The sequence below is a fragment of the Daucus carota genome, chromosome 1 (assembly GCF_001625215.2).
Source record: "Daucus carota subsp. sativus chromosome 1, DH1 v3.0, whole genome shotgun sequence".
In the NCBI taxonomy this organism is placed as follows: Eukaryota; Viridiplantae; Streptophyta; class Magnoliopsida; order Apiales; family Apiaceae; genus Daucus; species Daucus carota.
The window spans coordinates 39,612,184-39,631,508 of NC_030381.2; the positions used below are offsets into that span (position 1 = coordinate 39,612,184).

At 33.3% G+C, this 19,325-nt stretch overlaps 2 protein-coding genes and 1 non-coding gene across 4 annotated transcripts; 2 read left to right on the plus strand and 1 right to left on the minus strand.

Annotated features, from left to right (window-relative positions):
- The first annotated feature begins 350 nt into the window (after window positions 1-350).
- LOC108205496 (uncharacterized) lies at window positions 351-2,589 on the plus strand. The gene has a single exon (XM_017375476.2). It carries the CDS (start codon window positions 351-353, stop codon window positions 2,454-2,456), a length of 2,106 nt encoding a protein of 701 aa, XP_017230965.2. The 3' UTR covers window positions 2,457-2,589.
- Window positions 2,590-2,751: 162 nt separating this feature from the next.
- LOC108222541 (pleiotropic drug resistance protein 3) lies at window positions 2,752-11,012 on the minus strand. 2 transcript variants are annotated; one of them, XM_064083608.1, is made up of 25 exons: window positions 10,605-11,012; window positions 10,381-10,504; window positions 10,145-10,230; window positions 9,985-10,069; window positions 9,540-9,699; window positions 9,378-9,454; window positions 9,150-9,203; window positions 8,952-9,042; window positions 8,449-8,750; window positions 8,076-8,357; window positions 7,661-7,974; window positions 7,409-7,569; window positions 7,233-7,336; window positions 6,845-6,998; window positions 6,611-6,751; window positions 6,449-6,519; window positions 5,970-6,302; window positions 5,475-5,765; window positions 5,320-5,403; window positions 4,990-5,123; window positions 4,473-4,700; window positions 3,906-4,077; window positions 3,558-3,812; window positions 3,214-3,339; window positions 2,752-3,048 (listed from the first exon to the last, which is right to left on the minus strand). In XM_064083608.1, the coding sequence occupies exons 1-25, from the start codon at window positions 10,934-10,936 to the stop codon at window positions 2,869-2,871; spliced, it is 4,341 nt and encodes a 1,446-aa protein (XP_063939678.1). In that variant the 5' UTR covers window positions 10,937-11,012; the 3' UTR covers window positions 2,752-2,868. The 2 variants fall into 2 exon arrangements, with proteins under 2 accessions (XP_063939678.1, XP_017251946.1); XM_017396457.2 differs by lacking the exon at window positions 2,752-3,048 and having other exon boundaries at window positions 3,054-3,339.
- Window positions 2,823-2,895, plus strand: TRNAF-GAA (transfer RNA phenylalanine (anticodon GAA)). The gene has a single exon. It is a non-coding gene; the product is annotated as a tRNA-Phe (tRNA).
- Window positions 11,013-19,325: the final 8,313 nt, after the last annotated feature.

The following is a 19,325-nucleotide window of genomic DNA, read 5'->3' on the forward strand; positions in this document are numbered from 1 at the left end:
TAGTGAGGATATGTTTACATACAGACATCATATAATATGACTTAAAATATAAATAAATGTACAATCCAAATTACTTTTATAATACAAATAATTTTAATTTAAAAATGATGAACATATATAATAAAATAATTTAAAACAGCCCGTGTTTTGCACGGGTTAAGAAGCTAGTTTAGGATAGAAGCAGTATTACGAAAGCATATATCGAAATCAAAATATCTGATCATCGAAGTAACAAAATCTTTTGGCAAGGCCCCCACTTGCGCATCAGCTCACATGTATAGACTATAGTATAGATAGATAAGCTTGGATATTAGCACATGCGTCACTACCGACGCATACAAACACATACCATGAACTCCCAACGTCTATCCTCTGCATTTCTCACTTCCTATAAATCTCCCCACACTTTCATTAAATTTATCAAACACTTCCCATACTTCACAAATCAACACTTCACTTTCCTTGGTCACTCCACTTCAACAATGGTTAACCCTAATGGCACAATCATCTTTTCCACCGTAGGCAGAACCGAATACGGATTCGACATTTTCTCCGTAAACCTATCGGGTTTTCTCCACAAGTCTCCCGCTACATTGCCCCAAGAGCAACGTCTCACTGATGGAATATCGATCAATTTCAATGCGCAATTTCTCGATGACAAAAAAAATAATCAATCAATTGTTTACATCTCCGAAAGAAACGGATCAGCTCAGGTTTATTTAACCGAACCAGGACTCACCAGGCCAAGTCTTCTTCACTCGGTGCCCGAAAGCAAATTTAACGACCGGCCGATCATCAAAGACGATCAGTTATACTATATTTCAGCTCACGAGGAGCCAGACCAGCTTTTTAAGAGCTGGTCTGCGCTGTATACTTCCCGAATAAACGGCGAAAAAGGAAAGCCTACTCGATTAACACCGAAAAATGAAGTTGATTACAGTCCTGCGATTTCAGAGTCAGGAGAGTGTTTCGCTGTTGCATCCTACGGGTCTCGGCCCTGGTCAGGCGAATTTCACGATCTCGAAACGAATATTATCGTTTTTCGAAGATCTAATCCTGAGGAGCGCTTTGTGGTGTGCCACCATGGCGGCTGGCCCACCTGGTCAGGTGACTCCACTCTTTACTTTCACCGTCAAGCTGATGACGGTTGGTGGAGTATTTTTCGGCTAGTTTTGTCGAATAATTTCGACGAAACTGCCGAATTATGCGCTCCTCAGCGAATTACTCCACCAGGTGTACATTGTTTTACACCTGCTGCAATGCACAATAAAAATCAAATTATTGTTGCAACGCGGAGGCCTGATAATAAGTATCGTCATATTGAAGTTTTCGATGTTGAATTGAAGACTTTTATTCCTGTCACTATGTTGTTAAACGCTGATATGCATCATTACAGTCCGTTTGTGTCCTCGGACTCTACTTCTCTCGGTTATCACAGATTTCGAGGTGAATCTTGCAGCGGAGAATCAGTGATTCCGTACTTGGAACGAATATCGTCTCCAATTAACACCTTGAGGATGCTGCGAATTAATGGATTTTTTCCTACTTTTTCGCCTGATGGTGATTTTGTCGCGTATAATCAAGGTTTAGGCCCTGATTCGGGCTTAAAAGTTGTAAAATCGGATGGCTCTAGGCGATGGACTTTGTTGAAGAACCGAATTGCGTTTAACAATGATTGGAGTCCAACTGAGAAGAATGTGATTTACACTTCGATTGGACCTATTTTCGCGACAGTGAAAGCAACAGTTGAAATTGCACGGATCACGTTTGATCCAGAGGATTTGACAGATAAGTGTGAAGAAGTTGAAGTAGATGTTAAAATTCTTACTAAAGAAGTGACAGGAAATAATGCCTTTTCGTCGTGCTCACCAGACGGAAAATTCATAGTTTTTAGGTCGGGTCGTTCTGGTTATAAGAATTTATATGTAATGGATGCTGTCAAGGGCGAATTTGAGGGTGAGATTCGTCAATTGACAGAAGGGCCGTGGATTGACACTATGCCAAGCTGGTCACCAGATGGAAAACTAATTGCATTTTCATCTAATAGGCACAATCCGAAAGACGAGAGTAAATTTAGCATTTATGTTGTTAGTCCAGATGGTTCAGATTTGAGGAGAATCCACATTGCAGGATCTGATGGAGATACTGAGAGGATTAACCATGTGTGTTTTAGTGCGGATGGAGAGTGGATGTTATTTGCCGCGAATATGGCTGGCGTTACAGCAGAGCCGATTTCATTGCCTAATCAGTTTCAGCCTTATGGCGATCTTTTTATAGTGAAGCTTGATGGAAGTGGATTGAGGAGGCTGACATGGAATGGATACGAGAACGGGACACCAGCATGGCATGGGAGGAATGACGTGGATGTTGGGCGTTTGAGTTTGGGTGGTGATGTGGCTGGAGATGAGTTGAAGGGTAGATTTGATGAGCCTTTGTGGATCAAGTGTGATTTCTAGTGTGCAGGGTCTAAAAATGAGGGTTTCTCTGAACCTCAGAGAATAAAGTAATGTAATATGTCTTCATTGTGGTTTTTGTTGTATGTTGTGACTGTATGAATGAATAAAACTATCTGCTGTGTACTTGAGTTTATTTGGTATCACTATTAGATTCAAAATCTGCTGCAGATCCTGATCTGAGTCAGATTGTGTAAAAGCAGCTTTGGATGGAATATGTTTGTTTTATTTTCTACTACATTAACCAGATTACAGTTTACAAGCCAGCAAAACTTGAAAATCTGAACCATTGTACAGTGAAATATTGACACAGATTGTAATCATGTGGATTTATGTTAGGTATTCAGTAAAACAAAATGTAAACATCAAGCGGGGATAGCTCAGTTGGGAGAGCGCCAGACTGAAGATCTGGAGGTCAGGTGTTCGATCCACCTTCACCGCATACAAGTTTTTTCCAGCTGATATCTGCTTCAGAGAAACAACTGAACATGGAATTTTTACTTAAATGGTTTTCTGATTGCTTGTGGAAACAACTGAACCCAAAAAATCCGTTTTTATTTCGGATTTTCTCCCATCTCATTAATAATAATGTCTTCTGCATGCACAAAAAAGTCTGCATTTACCGTTTCTGAAAGTTAAGTCTAGCCATGAAATATGCATAGCCAGATGCAAAGACAAGTGGGAAAATACATAGAACTGATGCTACCAGACTCAAATCTTTGTGATGATAACCAAAGTAACTCGCCAAGAAGGTACTCACTGCCTTCTTTTCTCCGAATACCAGGATCTCCTTGTTTATATCTCCGTATTGCGATGTCAGAATGCCTCTCAAGGACCAGGCTGAAGGGCATAACCAATAACACCACTCCCACCATTTCGGCATTTGCTGGTAAGAATTAAAAAAAACAATTTATTAAAAACTGATATTGCGTGTGTGAATTTGCATTGCGTAAATTTTGTTTAGAGGGTGTTACCGCCTTTTTTTGTCAGGCTCAATAATCTCCCAAATTTCCTAATAATAATCTATTAATAATTAATCTTAGTTCCAAATTAATTATTTCCTCTATGAAACGAGGATTAACTTCTAATTAGTTATAGGCTTACCGGTCCAGGTATCAAGAATCCGGAGAAGAGACTCAGTATGGTGTAGCTGAAGGTTGCCATTATAGAAGCCACTTGCAGAGATGGAGTGATGGCGAAGAGAAGCATTCCAAGGTACGTGAAATAGAGTACGGTGCAAAATGTCGTGTGAAAATACCATAATACTTTACTGACAGACCAGTAGAAGCCTATTGCTGGATATGTGATTATCACAAATATAAATGCTTGTAGAAATAGATATGGAATTTCAATCACCATCTGCAGCATGGAAAAAACATTAATTTAAAAAAAAATTATAGGACCCTTTGATATTTCAATAGCAGGACCATATGCTTATCGATGACTATGGACCTGTGCAAGTGAATGAGCCAAAGAGGAGTACATTCCAGCAAATCTTTCTCTCCACACAACAGCTCTTTCCGTGGCTATGAATGACTGAACTGATGAGCAGTTGGCTATTCCCAAGAACAGTACAAATATGTATATGGTTCCTAGTATGTTCAGCAAGTCCTGTTCGTCGTTGCTGCAAGACAAAAAACTCCAGTAAGTATTTTATTTAGAAACATTTACTTGCATGATGTTTGGACTGATGAAATACGTGCAAATAGGCTTCTCTAGATATAGGCAATTCTCATGGTTGGGATTTGGGATGGTTAGTTGTTTGAAGTTTACAAGCGAGTTCTTACTATAAGTCTGATACAAGCAGAGGACTAGATATTATGCTCTATTATTGGCTCCAAAGTATGAAACTGGCGGATTTAGTGCCTGTTTCTTATTTTAATTTTTTTCCCTGTGTTCCCTCAACTCCACCTCTACATTTACAAACCTGCTTTCTGAATCTGAGATTCTGATTAGAAGTCACCACCTGTCCACATGCTTTACCATTCCTCGGATTATTTATTTGAAACAAAAACTTACATATCGGTTCCTTTCTGCCAAAGAAGTCCTCCTAGCAGCAAAGACACCATGGTAATGAATGTTAGCCGCACCAAATTGTATTTTGGACTCCTCCAGTATGACAAATGCTGTTTCCAAAGACATGCTTTGAATTGTTCCCATTCATTTTGTGAAAGGCAAGTAGAATTCTTTATTTGTCCTAAGCCTTTGACTGGAGAGCTCAGTTCTTTAACTAGTTCCACAGTTTTCCTGCATTATAAAAAGTTAACAGAAGGGGCTATTAAAAACTTTAGCGTGCTTTAGGAACATTATAGACTTGTGAATCTTTCTTTTTGTTCTGGAAACGACAAATAACATCCGCATTTCTCAAGATAAGTGGACTTGAAGATAGGAATGCTTAGTTTGAAACCTATTTTGTAATCTTAGGATATGTAATCAGGGCAACACGCGGAACTCTGGTTTACTTTTTTGATGACACTGCTCGTTGAGGATTCAGATTAATTTTTGAAAAATTGCAGCATGAATGGTACATTCTTACCCATATAGATGAGACCTTTTGTAAATATGACCAAAATCAAGACCAAGCTGAACCTCTGTAGATGCACTTGTAATCTCTAGCATCCAGGTTGCTGGATTATAATTCTCTTGTAATTTTGCTACTCCAGGAATCCCCTGAAAGCAAGATAAAAGGAGAGGGATATGGGAAGAGCCGGTATCTTAAACATTTCACTTATGATTTATCGTCGAGAAATAGTTATTTTCTTAGTTCTACATATGAAAATTTTGTAAATTAACCAGGCGCACTGTTGATTGATTTTAGAACAAAATTACAAAAGAAAATAAAAAGTCCGCTGGCTCTGTTTCTTACCTCAAAATACTCAATGAGATCACTCGAATGAAGACCCAATGTTCCAGAATATATTATTTCTCCACCTCTCTTCATTAGAAGTAGCTGCAGAGGAAAAAAAAAACTAAATTTCCCTAGTACTATTTTAACATGTACACTCATTGTTTTAGAGTTACCTCATCAAATGCCTCAAATATGTTGATGCTTGGCTGATGTATAGTGCACACAATTGTCCTTCCAGCATTAGCAATATTTCTAACTACTCGCATAACAATTGCAGCTGCTCTAGCATCTAGACCAGAAGTTGGTTCATCCATGAATATTATTGATGGATTTGAAACAAGCTCTACTGCAATAGTTAACCGTTTTCGCTGCTCATATGAGATACCATTTACACCAGGAAAGCCAACTAATGCATCCTTTATATCGTCAAGTTCAATCATGTGAAGAACTTCTTCTAAAAACTCCTGCAACACAGAAAATTCAGTTCAGTGTTCTTCTCCCCACAAAACTTTCTGAAAGAGTTTATACTGAATGAAATTCAGTATAATGTAAGTGCAAAAAAATGTTTTAGGGCCTCTGCCAAGATTATTATTATCTTTTTTTTTTTTTTTGCAAATCAGATTATAAAAGTAAGTTTTCTCTATCAGATATTAATGAATCTGACCTACATTTTTATTACTTTCACTAAGCTGAGAAGACAAACGTAACCGAGCTGAAAAGGCCAATGATTCTTTTACAGTGACCATTGGAGAATGCATATCAGTTTGCTCACAGTAACCAGATATTTGAGCATATGTATCCTGAACCTTTGGGTAGCCTCCAATTTTAATTTCTCCTTCAATGTCACCACTAGTTTTACGTCCTGAGAGAACGTCTAAGAGTGTTGTTTTCCCTGCTCCAGTAACACCCATCAGAGCCGTCAGAACTCCAGGTCTGAATGATCCTGTAATATCTTGAAGAAGTTGTAACCTTTTCTGTTCAGAACCATGCTCTTTCATTTGCTGCTCGTGTATAAAAAACCAGATTATTCATCAGTATGATTCTCATTCAACAAAAATAGTCCCATTCTGTAGGTTTTCCCCAACTTAAAGAAGAGAAAAATCGGACTCTTATGGTGATAAAATAGCTTCATAGCATTGAAGTTTACCGTTGGCATATTGACATAATACTGCACATTCTGGAATGTTATTGTCACAGGCTCAAAAGGCAACACCATCCCTGCTTAAAAATATGATCTTTGTTAAAGTTGCATTTCATAACTAAATGATTGCTGTGATGTTTGATGTTACCTGATAGAATGAGTTCTTACCTCGTTGTTTTACTTCCTCAGGAGCTTGCGAACAACTCACATGAGTCCACATGTTTTTCTGAGACAATGTTCTCATGTTGCAGCCTTTTTTCTGTTTGGATATGCTTTCTTGAGATATAACAGTGCGAGATCTTCCTGGAGCTAAAAGAATATGATGCAGGTTAGCGTATAGAATTAGATGCTTTTTTGTTTATGTATATGATTCTTCTCGTGTTTGTTATGTAAAGGATTTACATCTTAGCCAAGTTAATGCGAAGGTGAATCCAATGTTCAAAACTATCCAAAATCCTACTAGTGCTCCTATGGATATCCAGTAGAACTTTGCACCATAGTTGAGGCCATGCTGTGTGAGAACTGCTTGCCCTATCGTAACATTTGCAGAGAAGACCTGAAAAAGAAATGAAATTGAGCGTTGGCCATTAATCCCATACAGTTTAATCTAGTGGATCCCCTCCTATTCTCTTTGGTAACAAGCTGTCTACGGTTCAAAACTCAGTGAGGGTAGGGTGCATCAGTATTTAACTTTTCAGTATTTTTTCAGTGCCAAAAGGGAAAATAATATTATTGCAGAGAAGCGCGAGATAAATAAATATATCTGGCAGTAAATTGCGTAGGGTCACACCTTTTTCCATCGTGGAGCAAGAAATTCATTTGTTGAAATACTGATTTCAGCATATGTTATAGGAGAAAGCCAGAATCCCCATTTTAGCCATGCAGGCAAAGAGGCTGCACTCAGGACAAAAAGTCTGATTTCGTACTCTATAGAACATGTAATTAGTAACTAATCACTGGTCTTACATTGTGGAATTATAAAGCCGCAGAATAGAAACATCACTAGCATGGAGAAAAGGCTGCAGGACACAGCAAAAGCTGGATTCCGCAACATGGTAGCTAGCAAACGAAATGAAGATATCGATACTTGATGTAGAACAAAAAGGAGGAGAAGTTGGCAAAGAAACCTGTAATTGCATCATGTATGAAAAAAACAGCAGTTGGAGAAGAATTAAAACATTCTTAAAATCCAAAGAAAATTAATATCTGAAACTGCACCTTTCAGGTTCAGGAGTGTAACCTATGGCAAAGTAGGTGAGGACTGTCCAAAGAAAAGCATCTAGGAATGAGAATGGAATCTTCAGAATTAAAGCTGGAATAGCATAAGTCCATGCAGGGTAGAAGTAGAAATCGCGTTGTTTGTAGAAGACAGGAAGGCGCGAATAAGTCATGGACACCTCTGAGACACCATTGGTCACTAGCCTCACGAGGGCATAAAATAGCGATGACATGTAAAAATTTGCATGGATGTCATCAAGGGTTGTCCGTGTACGAATGAAAACAGTCATTGTTATAATTGCAGTGACAACTAGCTGCATCAACATAAAAGCCAGACCAGTTAAAAGGACTTGTGAATTTCTAGATGATTATTATGCAATACTGCTTTTAAAACTTAGATATAATAGATTAATACCTGTACAGATTTAAATACATGAACAAATGAATTACGCTTCATAAGAAGCCATTCTCTTGCCATGCAAGCTTTAAACAGCTCCAGGTTTTTGACAGAGCCAGTGTTGAAGGACAAAGGGCTTTTCTGGATTTCAATTTTATCAGTTGGATGAGAAAATTCATTATACAGATTCTTCCCTACATAGAAATCTCTGAATTTTCTTTTAAAGTCTTGAGCAGAGATATAATTGTAAGGTTCATCCATATTGTCCCAATATTGTCCTTGATCCTTTGTTGAGACGACCTGAAAAATAGTAATGCTAAAGATGAATCAATTTATGGATGCTCAATTGTCAGATCTTATTAGTCAAGCTGGTTAGGGACACGTCACATACTTCTTGTAGGAAGTCTGCAATCCCTTTTCTTTGTGGACACCTGAAGCCACAGCTCTCAAAGAATTCCAATACATATTCTTTTGGCCCATGGTATAAAGTCATACCTTCAGCCATCAGGATAATGTCGTCAAAGAGACCAAAAGTCTCTGGATCTGGCTGAAGTAGGGATACCAATGTGGTGTATCCTGTAATGTGAGTCAGCTGCTGAAGGCAAGTAACTATCTGAAAAGTGGTTGAACTATCTAAACCATTTGATATTTCATCCATAAGAAGAACTTTGGCAGGACCGATCAGCATTTCCCCTAGTACATAGAAACATATGGAAAATATGTTATGATGGAATGAACATGTTATGTCAGTAATGCAAAAGATGAAACTAGTCATAATTTATTCATTATAAGCAGAAGCGGGCTTCTGACTCAAATACGCCCAGCTTCTGTTGAGCCAAACATCCACCTAATTTTATGATTTCTAAGCCAAACATGAGTATTGTGCAATATTACCCGTTGTCAATCTTTTCTTTTGACCACCTGATATTCCTCTTCTCATTGCATCTCCCACCACTGTATCAGCACAGGCATCCAGTCCGAGTATCTGAATGGTGGAAAATTGGAAATATATGATTTGAGGATGTATGTTTTTGGTTTTACTTGCATAGCGTATCTAAGTTGGTTTTTTGTTTATTTGTTTAAGTCCAGTACCTTTAAAATATAGTCAGTCTGTAGAGTTTCTTTTAGCCCTTCAGTAGCTAATGCCTGTTCAGTTCAAATTTATTAATGAGAATAATTAGCATAGAAAACTTGCTGAATCTAAATAAAATGATTATGGTGCATGTCTTTTTTTGCTAAATTCTTCAATGCAGCTTTAGCAGTAAAACAAAAAAATATATTTAATTAATGGCCAACAGATTCCTGTACTACATAACTTACTTTCATATAGCTGTCAATTTCAGGTTCAGAAATAATCCCAGCTTGTTTCTCTCTTCTGCAGACTTTTTCATAAATATCTATAAAAAAATTAGATGAATCAACTTCAGTATCAAATATCCTTAAAACAATCTGTCAAGCTTGTAGTTTCATTAACAATCTTACCTGCTCTGCTACCAATCCCTTGACAGCGTGCTGAAAAATCAAGGGTTTCTCTTACTGTCATCTCAGAAGTGTGTCGGTCATGTTGGCTTATATAAGCTGATGTATTCTGAGGAAGAAATTCATTGAGGTTGTAACCGTTGTATGTGACGGTTCCAGTGACCTAATTGAAAATTTAAAAGAATAAATTCGAGTCAGCTGCCTTTTTATAAGTGATTAAAAAGTTTCCAGTGTTTTAATATGTAAAAGACTCAGGCCATGTCATCAGTTTACTGTAGTACTGATTTTCACTACTTTTTTCTCTGTTTTGGTGAGTGTCTTCTGAATTGATATTATTGTTATGCAACATTTATGCAATTGTAGTTTATTACTGTATGAATTTCATCTTAAAAAATATGATTTCACTTTTACCATTTGTTTTTGAGGAATATGTAGCATAAGTGCGAACCTTTAGATTCGGGTCTAGTTTCCCAGCCAGTGCTAACAACAATGTGGATTTCCCACATCCAGGATGGCCGAGCAGCAGTGTCATCCTGTCAAGAGAAGTTTTTGTGTGTAAGTCTGGCGTAGTTCAGCTATATGACCATTAACTATTGATATTTACCAACCTTGAAGGCCTAATGATCCCATCTACTTCTTTAAGGATTTTGATCTTGTACACATGAGAATTCCGCCATATAACATCTGTAGCAGCCTGTTTGTCATTGACATCATTTGTTCACACTATAAGCAAATGACCGGTGGAGGTTAATGTTCTATGGACCAGTTTACATTTTTACTATAAATGAAATTATGTCGGGTTTAATAGCTATGCTGCTGATAATAATACCTGTATTGGACTTACCGCGATAACCCTTTTTAGGCTGCTCCACAAAGTTGGCAGTGGTTTCCCATGAACAACCTCACATTCCGCTTCTATGCATAAATTTTGATACCTGACTTCCACTTGAGGAAATTCAAGCCCCACTCTGAAGAGAAAATGAACGTATTTAACTGAAGTGTCAACAATAAACAATTATGTCTGCTTAAGTAATTAAAATTGTGTGTACCAGAAAAATTGATCAAGACCTTTCAAGTCTTCTTCTCTGTTTAAGTAACAATTTATGATTGTCTTCCTCGATTTTCTCTAGTAGTTTGTCTATAAGTGCGCGTCTTTCTGGAACTCCAAGCTTTGGGACATCAAGATTTGTCATCTTGCTAGTTTCCTGATTCACTGTCGAGGTATTTACAAGGTTTTCTTCATCAAAGAGTGATATTGAAGTTTGTCTGTATGCAGGTAGTCTCTCTGTTGCTGCTAATTGCAATTCACATTCATCATCTCCTTCTCTGATAAAGCTCGAGTCATGCATTGCTCCAGTTTCCATCCCAAGGTACGACAAAGTCCTGATGACTTCGGACATTATATAGATGATTGTTTTTGAGGAAATATATGTGATGATCTAATGAAATGGAGCAAGAAGTAATGTGTAGAAGTGACAATACCTGTCTATTGCTACGACTTGAGATTCAAGAGCGGATATAATGACTAAACAATAGTGTTAGAATACAATATGATCCTGCTAAACCCTCCTCCCAACACGTTGAAGTTTTAGGGGAGCGGGTCACTTAACATGGTAACCTTGAGATTTTAGAAGAGCTAGTCATTTAACATGGTATCAAGCTAACCTTGAGGTATCGGGAGAGCTGGTCGCTTAAAATGGTATCAGAGCCAAACTCGAGGTATTAGGAGATCTGGTCATTTAACATGGTATCAGAGGTAACCATGATGGACTCGACGTCAGAATCTAATCTTTTCATTCACTACATGCATCACTTAAATATTCTTACAACTGTCCTTAGTTCTGAGTTTTTCAAGCATCACTTAAAGCAATTTATATACGATATCAGTATGCCGTTTGTTGATTTAAATGCATTAGATAACACGACAAATTACAAGTATCGTCTCTGCAACCTATACTGAAGATTGGATTGTCTTGTAACAATGGCAGCCGAATTGAGTTGTTATATAAGCCACTAAACTCCAATCGACAGCAGACAATAATCTCTGTCCCTCGATTCCCCCGCTGTTAGGAAAGCAACAAACACACAATTTTTTTAAAGTAAAAAAAATAAGTTCTGTCAGTTTAACAACCCCTGTTCTGAAACGAGTGATCATGTCAGTTTCCATCCTTTTCCACGATGAAAATAACCGTGTTGGTTACTCGACACTGGCGTTTTCGTGGTCCTCCTAAATTTTAAATATCGAGAAAAGCAGACCAAGGAAAAAATTAGCAGTAGCATAATTTGTATAGAGAAAAAGTAAGGTGAGATATATAGATAGAGGTCGTTTGGGTGAGTTTAAAATAAGTGTTTCTTTCTTAAATAAAAGAAGTTAAACAAAAGTGAGAAGCAAGTTAAGATTTAAAAGTGATTAAAATATTTGGAAGAGAAGCAAAAGTGATCAAAATGTTTGGGAGAGGAAGTCCTGAGAGAAAAGTTAGCATTCCTAAAGAAGCACTTCTTTCCGATGGTGAAACAGGATTCTTATTTTAGTATATTGCATTGTGTATTTTTGTATCCAAGGATAGAGAGAAAGCTTCAGTTGGTTTTAATTTTGGTGGAGAGACCCGAACCAGGGTTTTGGGAGCGAACCAGGAGTATCAGATCCTGCAAAATTATTAGCTAAAATTTAATAATTTATATTACGATAAAAATTATTCGCACATTATCTTTATATAAAAGTTTACATGCCGAAAATATGATATATTCTTATATTTGTGTGGAAAATGACCGAAATTTGTCATAAAAAATAAACTCGAATAAAATATGATTCCGGATATCACACTCATATATACCCGCTCATATAATATTTCTCACAATCTTCCCTGAATATCTGGATATGATCCATGATTAATATTCGATTCGAACATATATACAAATTATATTTTTAACTCACTACATTTATAAGTAAATCGCCATCATTTTTTATTATTTAAATTTAAATCTTCGTAAAACATGATTTGATTTATTCACCATGATAATGCATTATTAATATCTTTATATATATAATAAATTATATACACATATTTATATATAATTATAAGTATTATATTTTTATAATATTATGTTTATTTAAACCAAATAATATTTATATAAATAACTAAAATAAAATTGATATAATATTAATAAATTTATATTCGGCTCATTTTCGGTTTAGATCTGAATTCCAAATTTTAGAAATCGATTTATATTTGAATAAAATAGTATCAAATCTAAATTTGGATGAATTATAAGAGAATAAATGATTAAAGATTTCAATTGCTAGTCAAGTAAGCCTCTACATGGTTCATTATTAAGTTGACTATTATTAGATTTTGGATTGCGAATATAATTATATCATTGGTATATTTGAATTTTACCCGGTACCATTTTCAAAAAAATAGAGAGTTTTTCTTTTTAAATAAAAAAATAAAGAGTTATAATTTTGTATCTAACTATTGATAATATTTCATAAGATGAACATTTACGGATCTAGAAAAACATCTATCTGATATCCAATAATCAAAAAGATAAAATAATAATTTTCACTTTATTATTTGAACCCAACTGATTGAGCAAACATAGTCAATACAATTTTTTTTTTTTTACATTTCTGGAGAAAACACGAAATTACAAAATCAGCGATAGATTTAGAACTGAGTTATGCATTTCTTGGCGCAGTCATTGATAACACATTCCTCCACCTTGTTTATATCTGCAGGAAACAAATAAAAAATCATAATAAGCTATCAGCTTTAAAATTTTAGAAATTTGCATCTCCACAAGTTCTTACATCAATATATAGATATAAATATTTGTATTAGTAAAATCATGACATATAATAATATAAAAAAAGAAAAAAACAAATTAAAAATTTAAATTACCCGAATCGATAAATTTGGCACAAGAAGATTGAACACAAGAAGAGGTGCAGACGCGGACATGATCTGATACAATTGGAGTGGCCCAACACACGGAAATACATTTAGATAAACAAACAGGATCAAGGTGTCCATCTTTTGTACAAAACTTCTGGCAAGCCGTGAGGCATGCCGGTGACATATTTACATGATCACCATTATTATGAGCACTTGCGATCATTATTAACTCAAATAATATCATCGACGTAATAGTTTTCATAATCATGTTTTTTGCCATTGCTAGTAATTGTATTGACTTTTATTAGTAGTATATATATTCGGAGATGGGATTATCGATTGAAATGAGAGATGGCAGAATCTTATACTTGTGGATATCTTAAAACTTACGGATACATGAGATAGATATTAATGCTTATTAATGCTTATACTTGTGGATATTTTAAAACTTACATATACATGAGATAGATATTAATGCTTATTACTAGTACTTATTAAGATATGAGCAATGCTAGGGACCCCAAAATTTGTCCCCAAATTATTTTCCCAAATGACGTGGCAAATACATGGCGGAATTTGGTTGGGTGGTTTATGTGCATACAGGGGGTCCCATTATTTATTAGTATGAGTATAACCAATCACAACTTGCCACATAGATTTGGGAAAAAATTTTGGGAACAAAATTTGGGGTACTTAGCATTTTCCTTAAGATATTACTAGCTTTTTGCCCGTGCTTCGCACACGGAAATTGTTTATGTTTCATTTAATTTTTATAAATTTCAACCGGTTTTCGATGATGATAAAAAAATATATCACTGAGAGATATTACGATTAGAAATTACTTTTCATAATAACCTGTAGATAATTAATATTTAAACGGGTATCACATAATAAATTCATTTATGTTTATATTTTATTTCTCTTTTTTATATTTATATTTTTGTGTGTTCATCTTTTTATGTACAATAACTTTTTAATTCTATAAAAACATTTATATTTATTATATCTTTTTTTTGTTCAAAATAATATATGTTTCCTTCTTAGGAATTATTTTTGTCTGGCCTCTTTGAGTCTTTTGTATACCTTTTTGTTCAGAATTTTTAGTTTTCTTTCTCATTTTTATATTCTATACTATTTGTTTCTATGATTTATTCTTTTTTTCTTTAATTTTTGTGCTCCTTAAGTCCTTATACTTCTTATATTCTTGAAATATTTATTTTCTAATTTGTTTAATATTATGTTCATCTCCTATAATTTCAATTGCTTAATAAAATTTTAATAAAAATGTATTAGATTCATAATTTCCTTGAAAAAGTAATATTATTTTATTTAGTGATTTAAAATATTTATTAAAATTCCTCCGTTCACCCTTTAGATAAAATTGTGGAAACAATTAATATTTAATTAATAAAATAAAAAAGTGGATAAAAATATTGAGTGATTAGTATTTATATCATAAAATGGCACTAAAATTTTGAAAGATAACAGAGAGCCAACATTCAAACAGGAAACTTGATAGAATGAATGGAGTATTATTAAATTTAACCAACAATACTTTTGCAACTTTTACACTTTTTCCTTTGCTACTGCAACAGCAAAAAAAGAGACCACCAGTAGCATAAACCAAAATCTCTCAAAACAGCATAATTGTCTGTCCAAACTCTGCCTTGTGCAACTTCCTCCACTTTAACCATCCACTCCAAGAATGATGAGAAACTTAGAGTCATTCTTTTTTTATTTAGTTTTTCTTATTGAATTCTAAAGATGAGACAATTCTTTTCCTATTTAGTAATCCTAATAGAAATAGGATTATATTTATTCAAACTAACAAAATTATAGATAAAATACAACTTATATTTAAGATTTGTAAGGTAATACATACAATTTTTATTATCGATTTAGTCTTATAATTTTCTTAAATTTCGAATAGAAAATAAAGGATTGTAAAGATAATAATCATTAAAAAAACTGATAGCAACAAAAATTAGAACCATAAAAGAATAATAATTTTTAACTAATAAATAGGCATTAAAAAATAAAAATAATTAACAAATAAAATAATATATAAAAAATAGGAATCATATATTAATTTTATGATAATGTAAATGGGTCAGTGTCCCAATTATTACATATATGCAGTTCACCTTCATACTGTCATTGATCTTGAATGAGCTTCCTTGATTGATTTCAAGAATACCTGCGAGATTTGGTATATCCATAAAGATTGTGTTCACATTTAAAAAAAGATTGTGTTCACATTAAGTACTACTTATTATTGGTTGTTGTCTAAGGTGGTTGCGTTTTTTGTTTATGTTGGTACTGTAGCTTGAATGGTTTAATTTTAATACCTAAAAGCATCTTCAACTATTATGTAAAATATTTAGTTAAAAAATCGTATATTCTTCTTGTCTTTGAATATAGCCAACATCTATTGAACATTTATTAAAAGTGATATATTCTATTTATACAACCTACTCTATTAATAATATATTATTTTTAAAATTTAACCGAATAATATAGTCAAGTACAATGTATTTTAAGTTCGATAAATTTTACACAATCTCCTGTATGTCCAATTTAACCAATCAATTCTAACCAACTCCTTAAATATATTTTTATTATGATAAAGTTTCCTAAAATTGCAATAAGTAATTTAATTCTAATCATCTTCTCAACACATGATTGTAAATGCTTGAAACATAACTTTTGACATTATCATCAATAAATTAATGGTTTATATGATGTTTCATTTAGTATAAATAATATTTTATATCAAAAAAAATAGTTACTGTTTGTAAAAAAAAATTAATTTATGCTTGATAGTTCTATATTTGTATCATTTTTTATACATAACTTGTAATAGTTTAATTTTTTTTTATAGAAATTTTGTTATACAAATAGAAATATATTTTAGGATTTAAAATTTAGATTTTAATATTAAATTTTTTGGATTTTAGGATTTAAAATTTATACGTGCAATACATGTATACTGCTGATTTTTCTCCGCCATTGATAAGAACAAGCTCATTCGATTTGTCGAGTTTTATCTTGCTGATTTTTCTCCGCTTGATCTCATAATATTAGAAAATCAACTTCTCAATTATATTTTTGATGTAAAAAATCATACAGATTTTATTGAGGTGAATGGCATTTGTGGACTTGCTCAGACATGATTGAAACAAAGAAAATTTTAGTTCATTCATTGGTGTTTAATCTGGTGAAGTTGACTTTGACTTTGCCGGTTGCTATTGCTAGTGTTGAGAGCGCCTTTTCGACAATCAAGATTGTCAAACAGTCATTACGGAACCTGATAGGAGATCATTGGCTAAATAATTGTTTATTCACCTACACTGAGAAAGAGATATTTGAGATGGTCTCGACCGAAGAAATTATCAAACAGTTTAAGACCAGAAGAGTCTTGTTGTGATAATTGTATGTTTAAGACGCAAACATTATGTTTTTTTTAGTGAACTACTTTCCCTGTTTTTTAATATTTGACGTTTTGATTTTGAGCACGTATTTTTAAGTGTTTTGATCGAATAGTTAAAATTATTATTTAATAGATTTTTTTTGAATAAAAATGTATAATAAAAATTTTAATTCACAAAAAAATCAATCAAAAATAATAATTTTTACACAAACCAACCATGCATAGACACAAATTGAACCATTCGTCTTTCAAGTTTCAACTAACCACTAGAATAAATGATTCAAGATTTCAATTTCTAGTTAAGTAAGCCTCTCCTTGGCTCTTTAATTTGTTCACTATTATTATATTATATCATCGGTATATTTGAGTTTGACCCTTGTACGAATTTCAAGAAAATATAAATTTTTATTTTATATTTTACTAAGGATAATATTATAATGGATATTTACAAATCTAATTACAAAAACAACAATATACCGTCCAATATACAGAAATTAAAGAAAAAACTTTACTATTTGAACCCAACTGATTGAGCAAACAAAGTCAATACAATTCTTCCTTATATTTCTAGAGAAAGTGATTTCCACTGACTTGTTATGTTGGATCATATGAAAAGAGAAAAACCATACGAAATCAAAAAAAAATCAGCTCCGATAAATTCAGAACTGAGTTATGCATTTTTTGCCGCAATCATCAATAACACATTCCTCCAACTTATTTATATCTGCAAAAAAACAAATAAAATTAGTTCTATAGACACCAATTAATTCTATTAGTAAAGTCATGACGTATATTTTTATTAAAAAATTTAGTTACCGGAATCGATAAATTTGGCACAAGAAGAGGTGCAGACACGAACATCGTCTGATACATTTGAAGGGGCCCCACAGAGAAGCAGACATTCAAAAAGACAAAGACGATCTAGTACTCCACCTATTGTACAACGCAGCTTGCAAGAATCGTAGCATGACCGTGACCATTTTACACGATCACCATTATTATGAGCACTTGCGATCATTATTAACTCGAATAATATCATCGAAATGATAATCTTCGTAATAATATTTTTTGCCATTGCCGGTAATTGTATTGCGTTATATATATAATTATATAGTATTTATTATGAGATGGGCTTTTCGATTGAAATGAAAGGGTAACAGAAGCTTATATTTATAGAGTTTTTGAAATGAATAGATACTAAAGTAGTTATTATTATTTGTTGTTATTCGATTGTTGTTCATCTTACAAACTACTTTATTAAATGTTAAAAATTAATACTATTTATCGTGCATGTTTGGTAACTGGACTTCTAACTTCTTTCAGCGTTTTAAATTATTTTTAATTTTTTTTAAGAGAAGGAGATAATTCAATAAATAACAACCATACGACATCTACAAGAATGATCAAGTCAAATAAACATAAAATAAATTAAGATGCATGTCTTTATACCCGAGAAAAGACACATAAGAGATGTCGAAAATGACGATGGTATATTTATAGATCTTTGCATTGTGTTCATCATCTTTTTCCAAAATATCCGTTTGAGTTATCAACCACAAATGCAATTTCCGGAAGGCTTTTATTGATAAATCCAAACTAAGAAAAATCACACTCTCACAAGGGAGAGAAATCAAACTCTAATTATAACACATGAGAGAAAATCCAACTGCAAATTAAAATGATTAGATCTACACCACAAACCTACACCAGGAGATAATCGATCCACTCACAAATCCAAAAAGCCTTCTGAAAGCGAATAAAAATTAAAATCGAAAGTTTCGATGATATAAAACTAAAAAAAACTTGCCCAAAAAAGGAGGCTTATTAAAAAAACTAATGAAAAACAAAGAATAATAAAAAAATAAGCAATTAAACGGAAGGATCTGGGCTTTCCACTGTCGAAATATTATTTTACTTCTTGCATGTCGTTTGGTAAAAGAAGCAAAAGTGGGTTTTTTTTAACTTTTGAAGTCGGAAGCCGGAAGTCAGAGATGCTAATTTGTTTTTGGGTTGTTTTAGTGATTTGCATTTTATTATGAAATTTTTAAATTTTAATGTGTAATAAATTTTTATTTATTAATAAAATATCTTGTATTTTAATAATTTGATTTTTTTTAGAATTTATAAATTTAAATTACTAAACACTCAATTAACTTACAAGTAAAATTATCTAAACACTTTTAATAAATTATAAGTCAAGTTTATTTATTATTTATAATCTACTTTACCCTTTAAATAATAAGTAAATTTTTTAAACTAGTCAAATAGTCCCATTATTGATTGTTGTCTAAAGTAATTGTGTTTCTGGTTTGTGTTTGGCAGCTTGAATGGTTTAATTTTTAAGACTTATTATCATTAATTTTCAAACATTAAAATGGAAAATGATATAAACTTTTCAAATAATTTATAATCTACTTCTACTTATATATATATCAAGGGTAAAAAGAGCCCAAAAAATGGCCG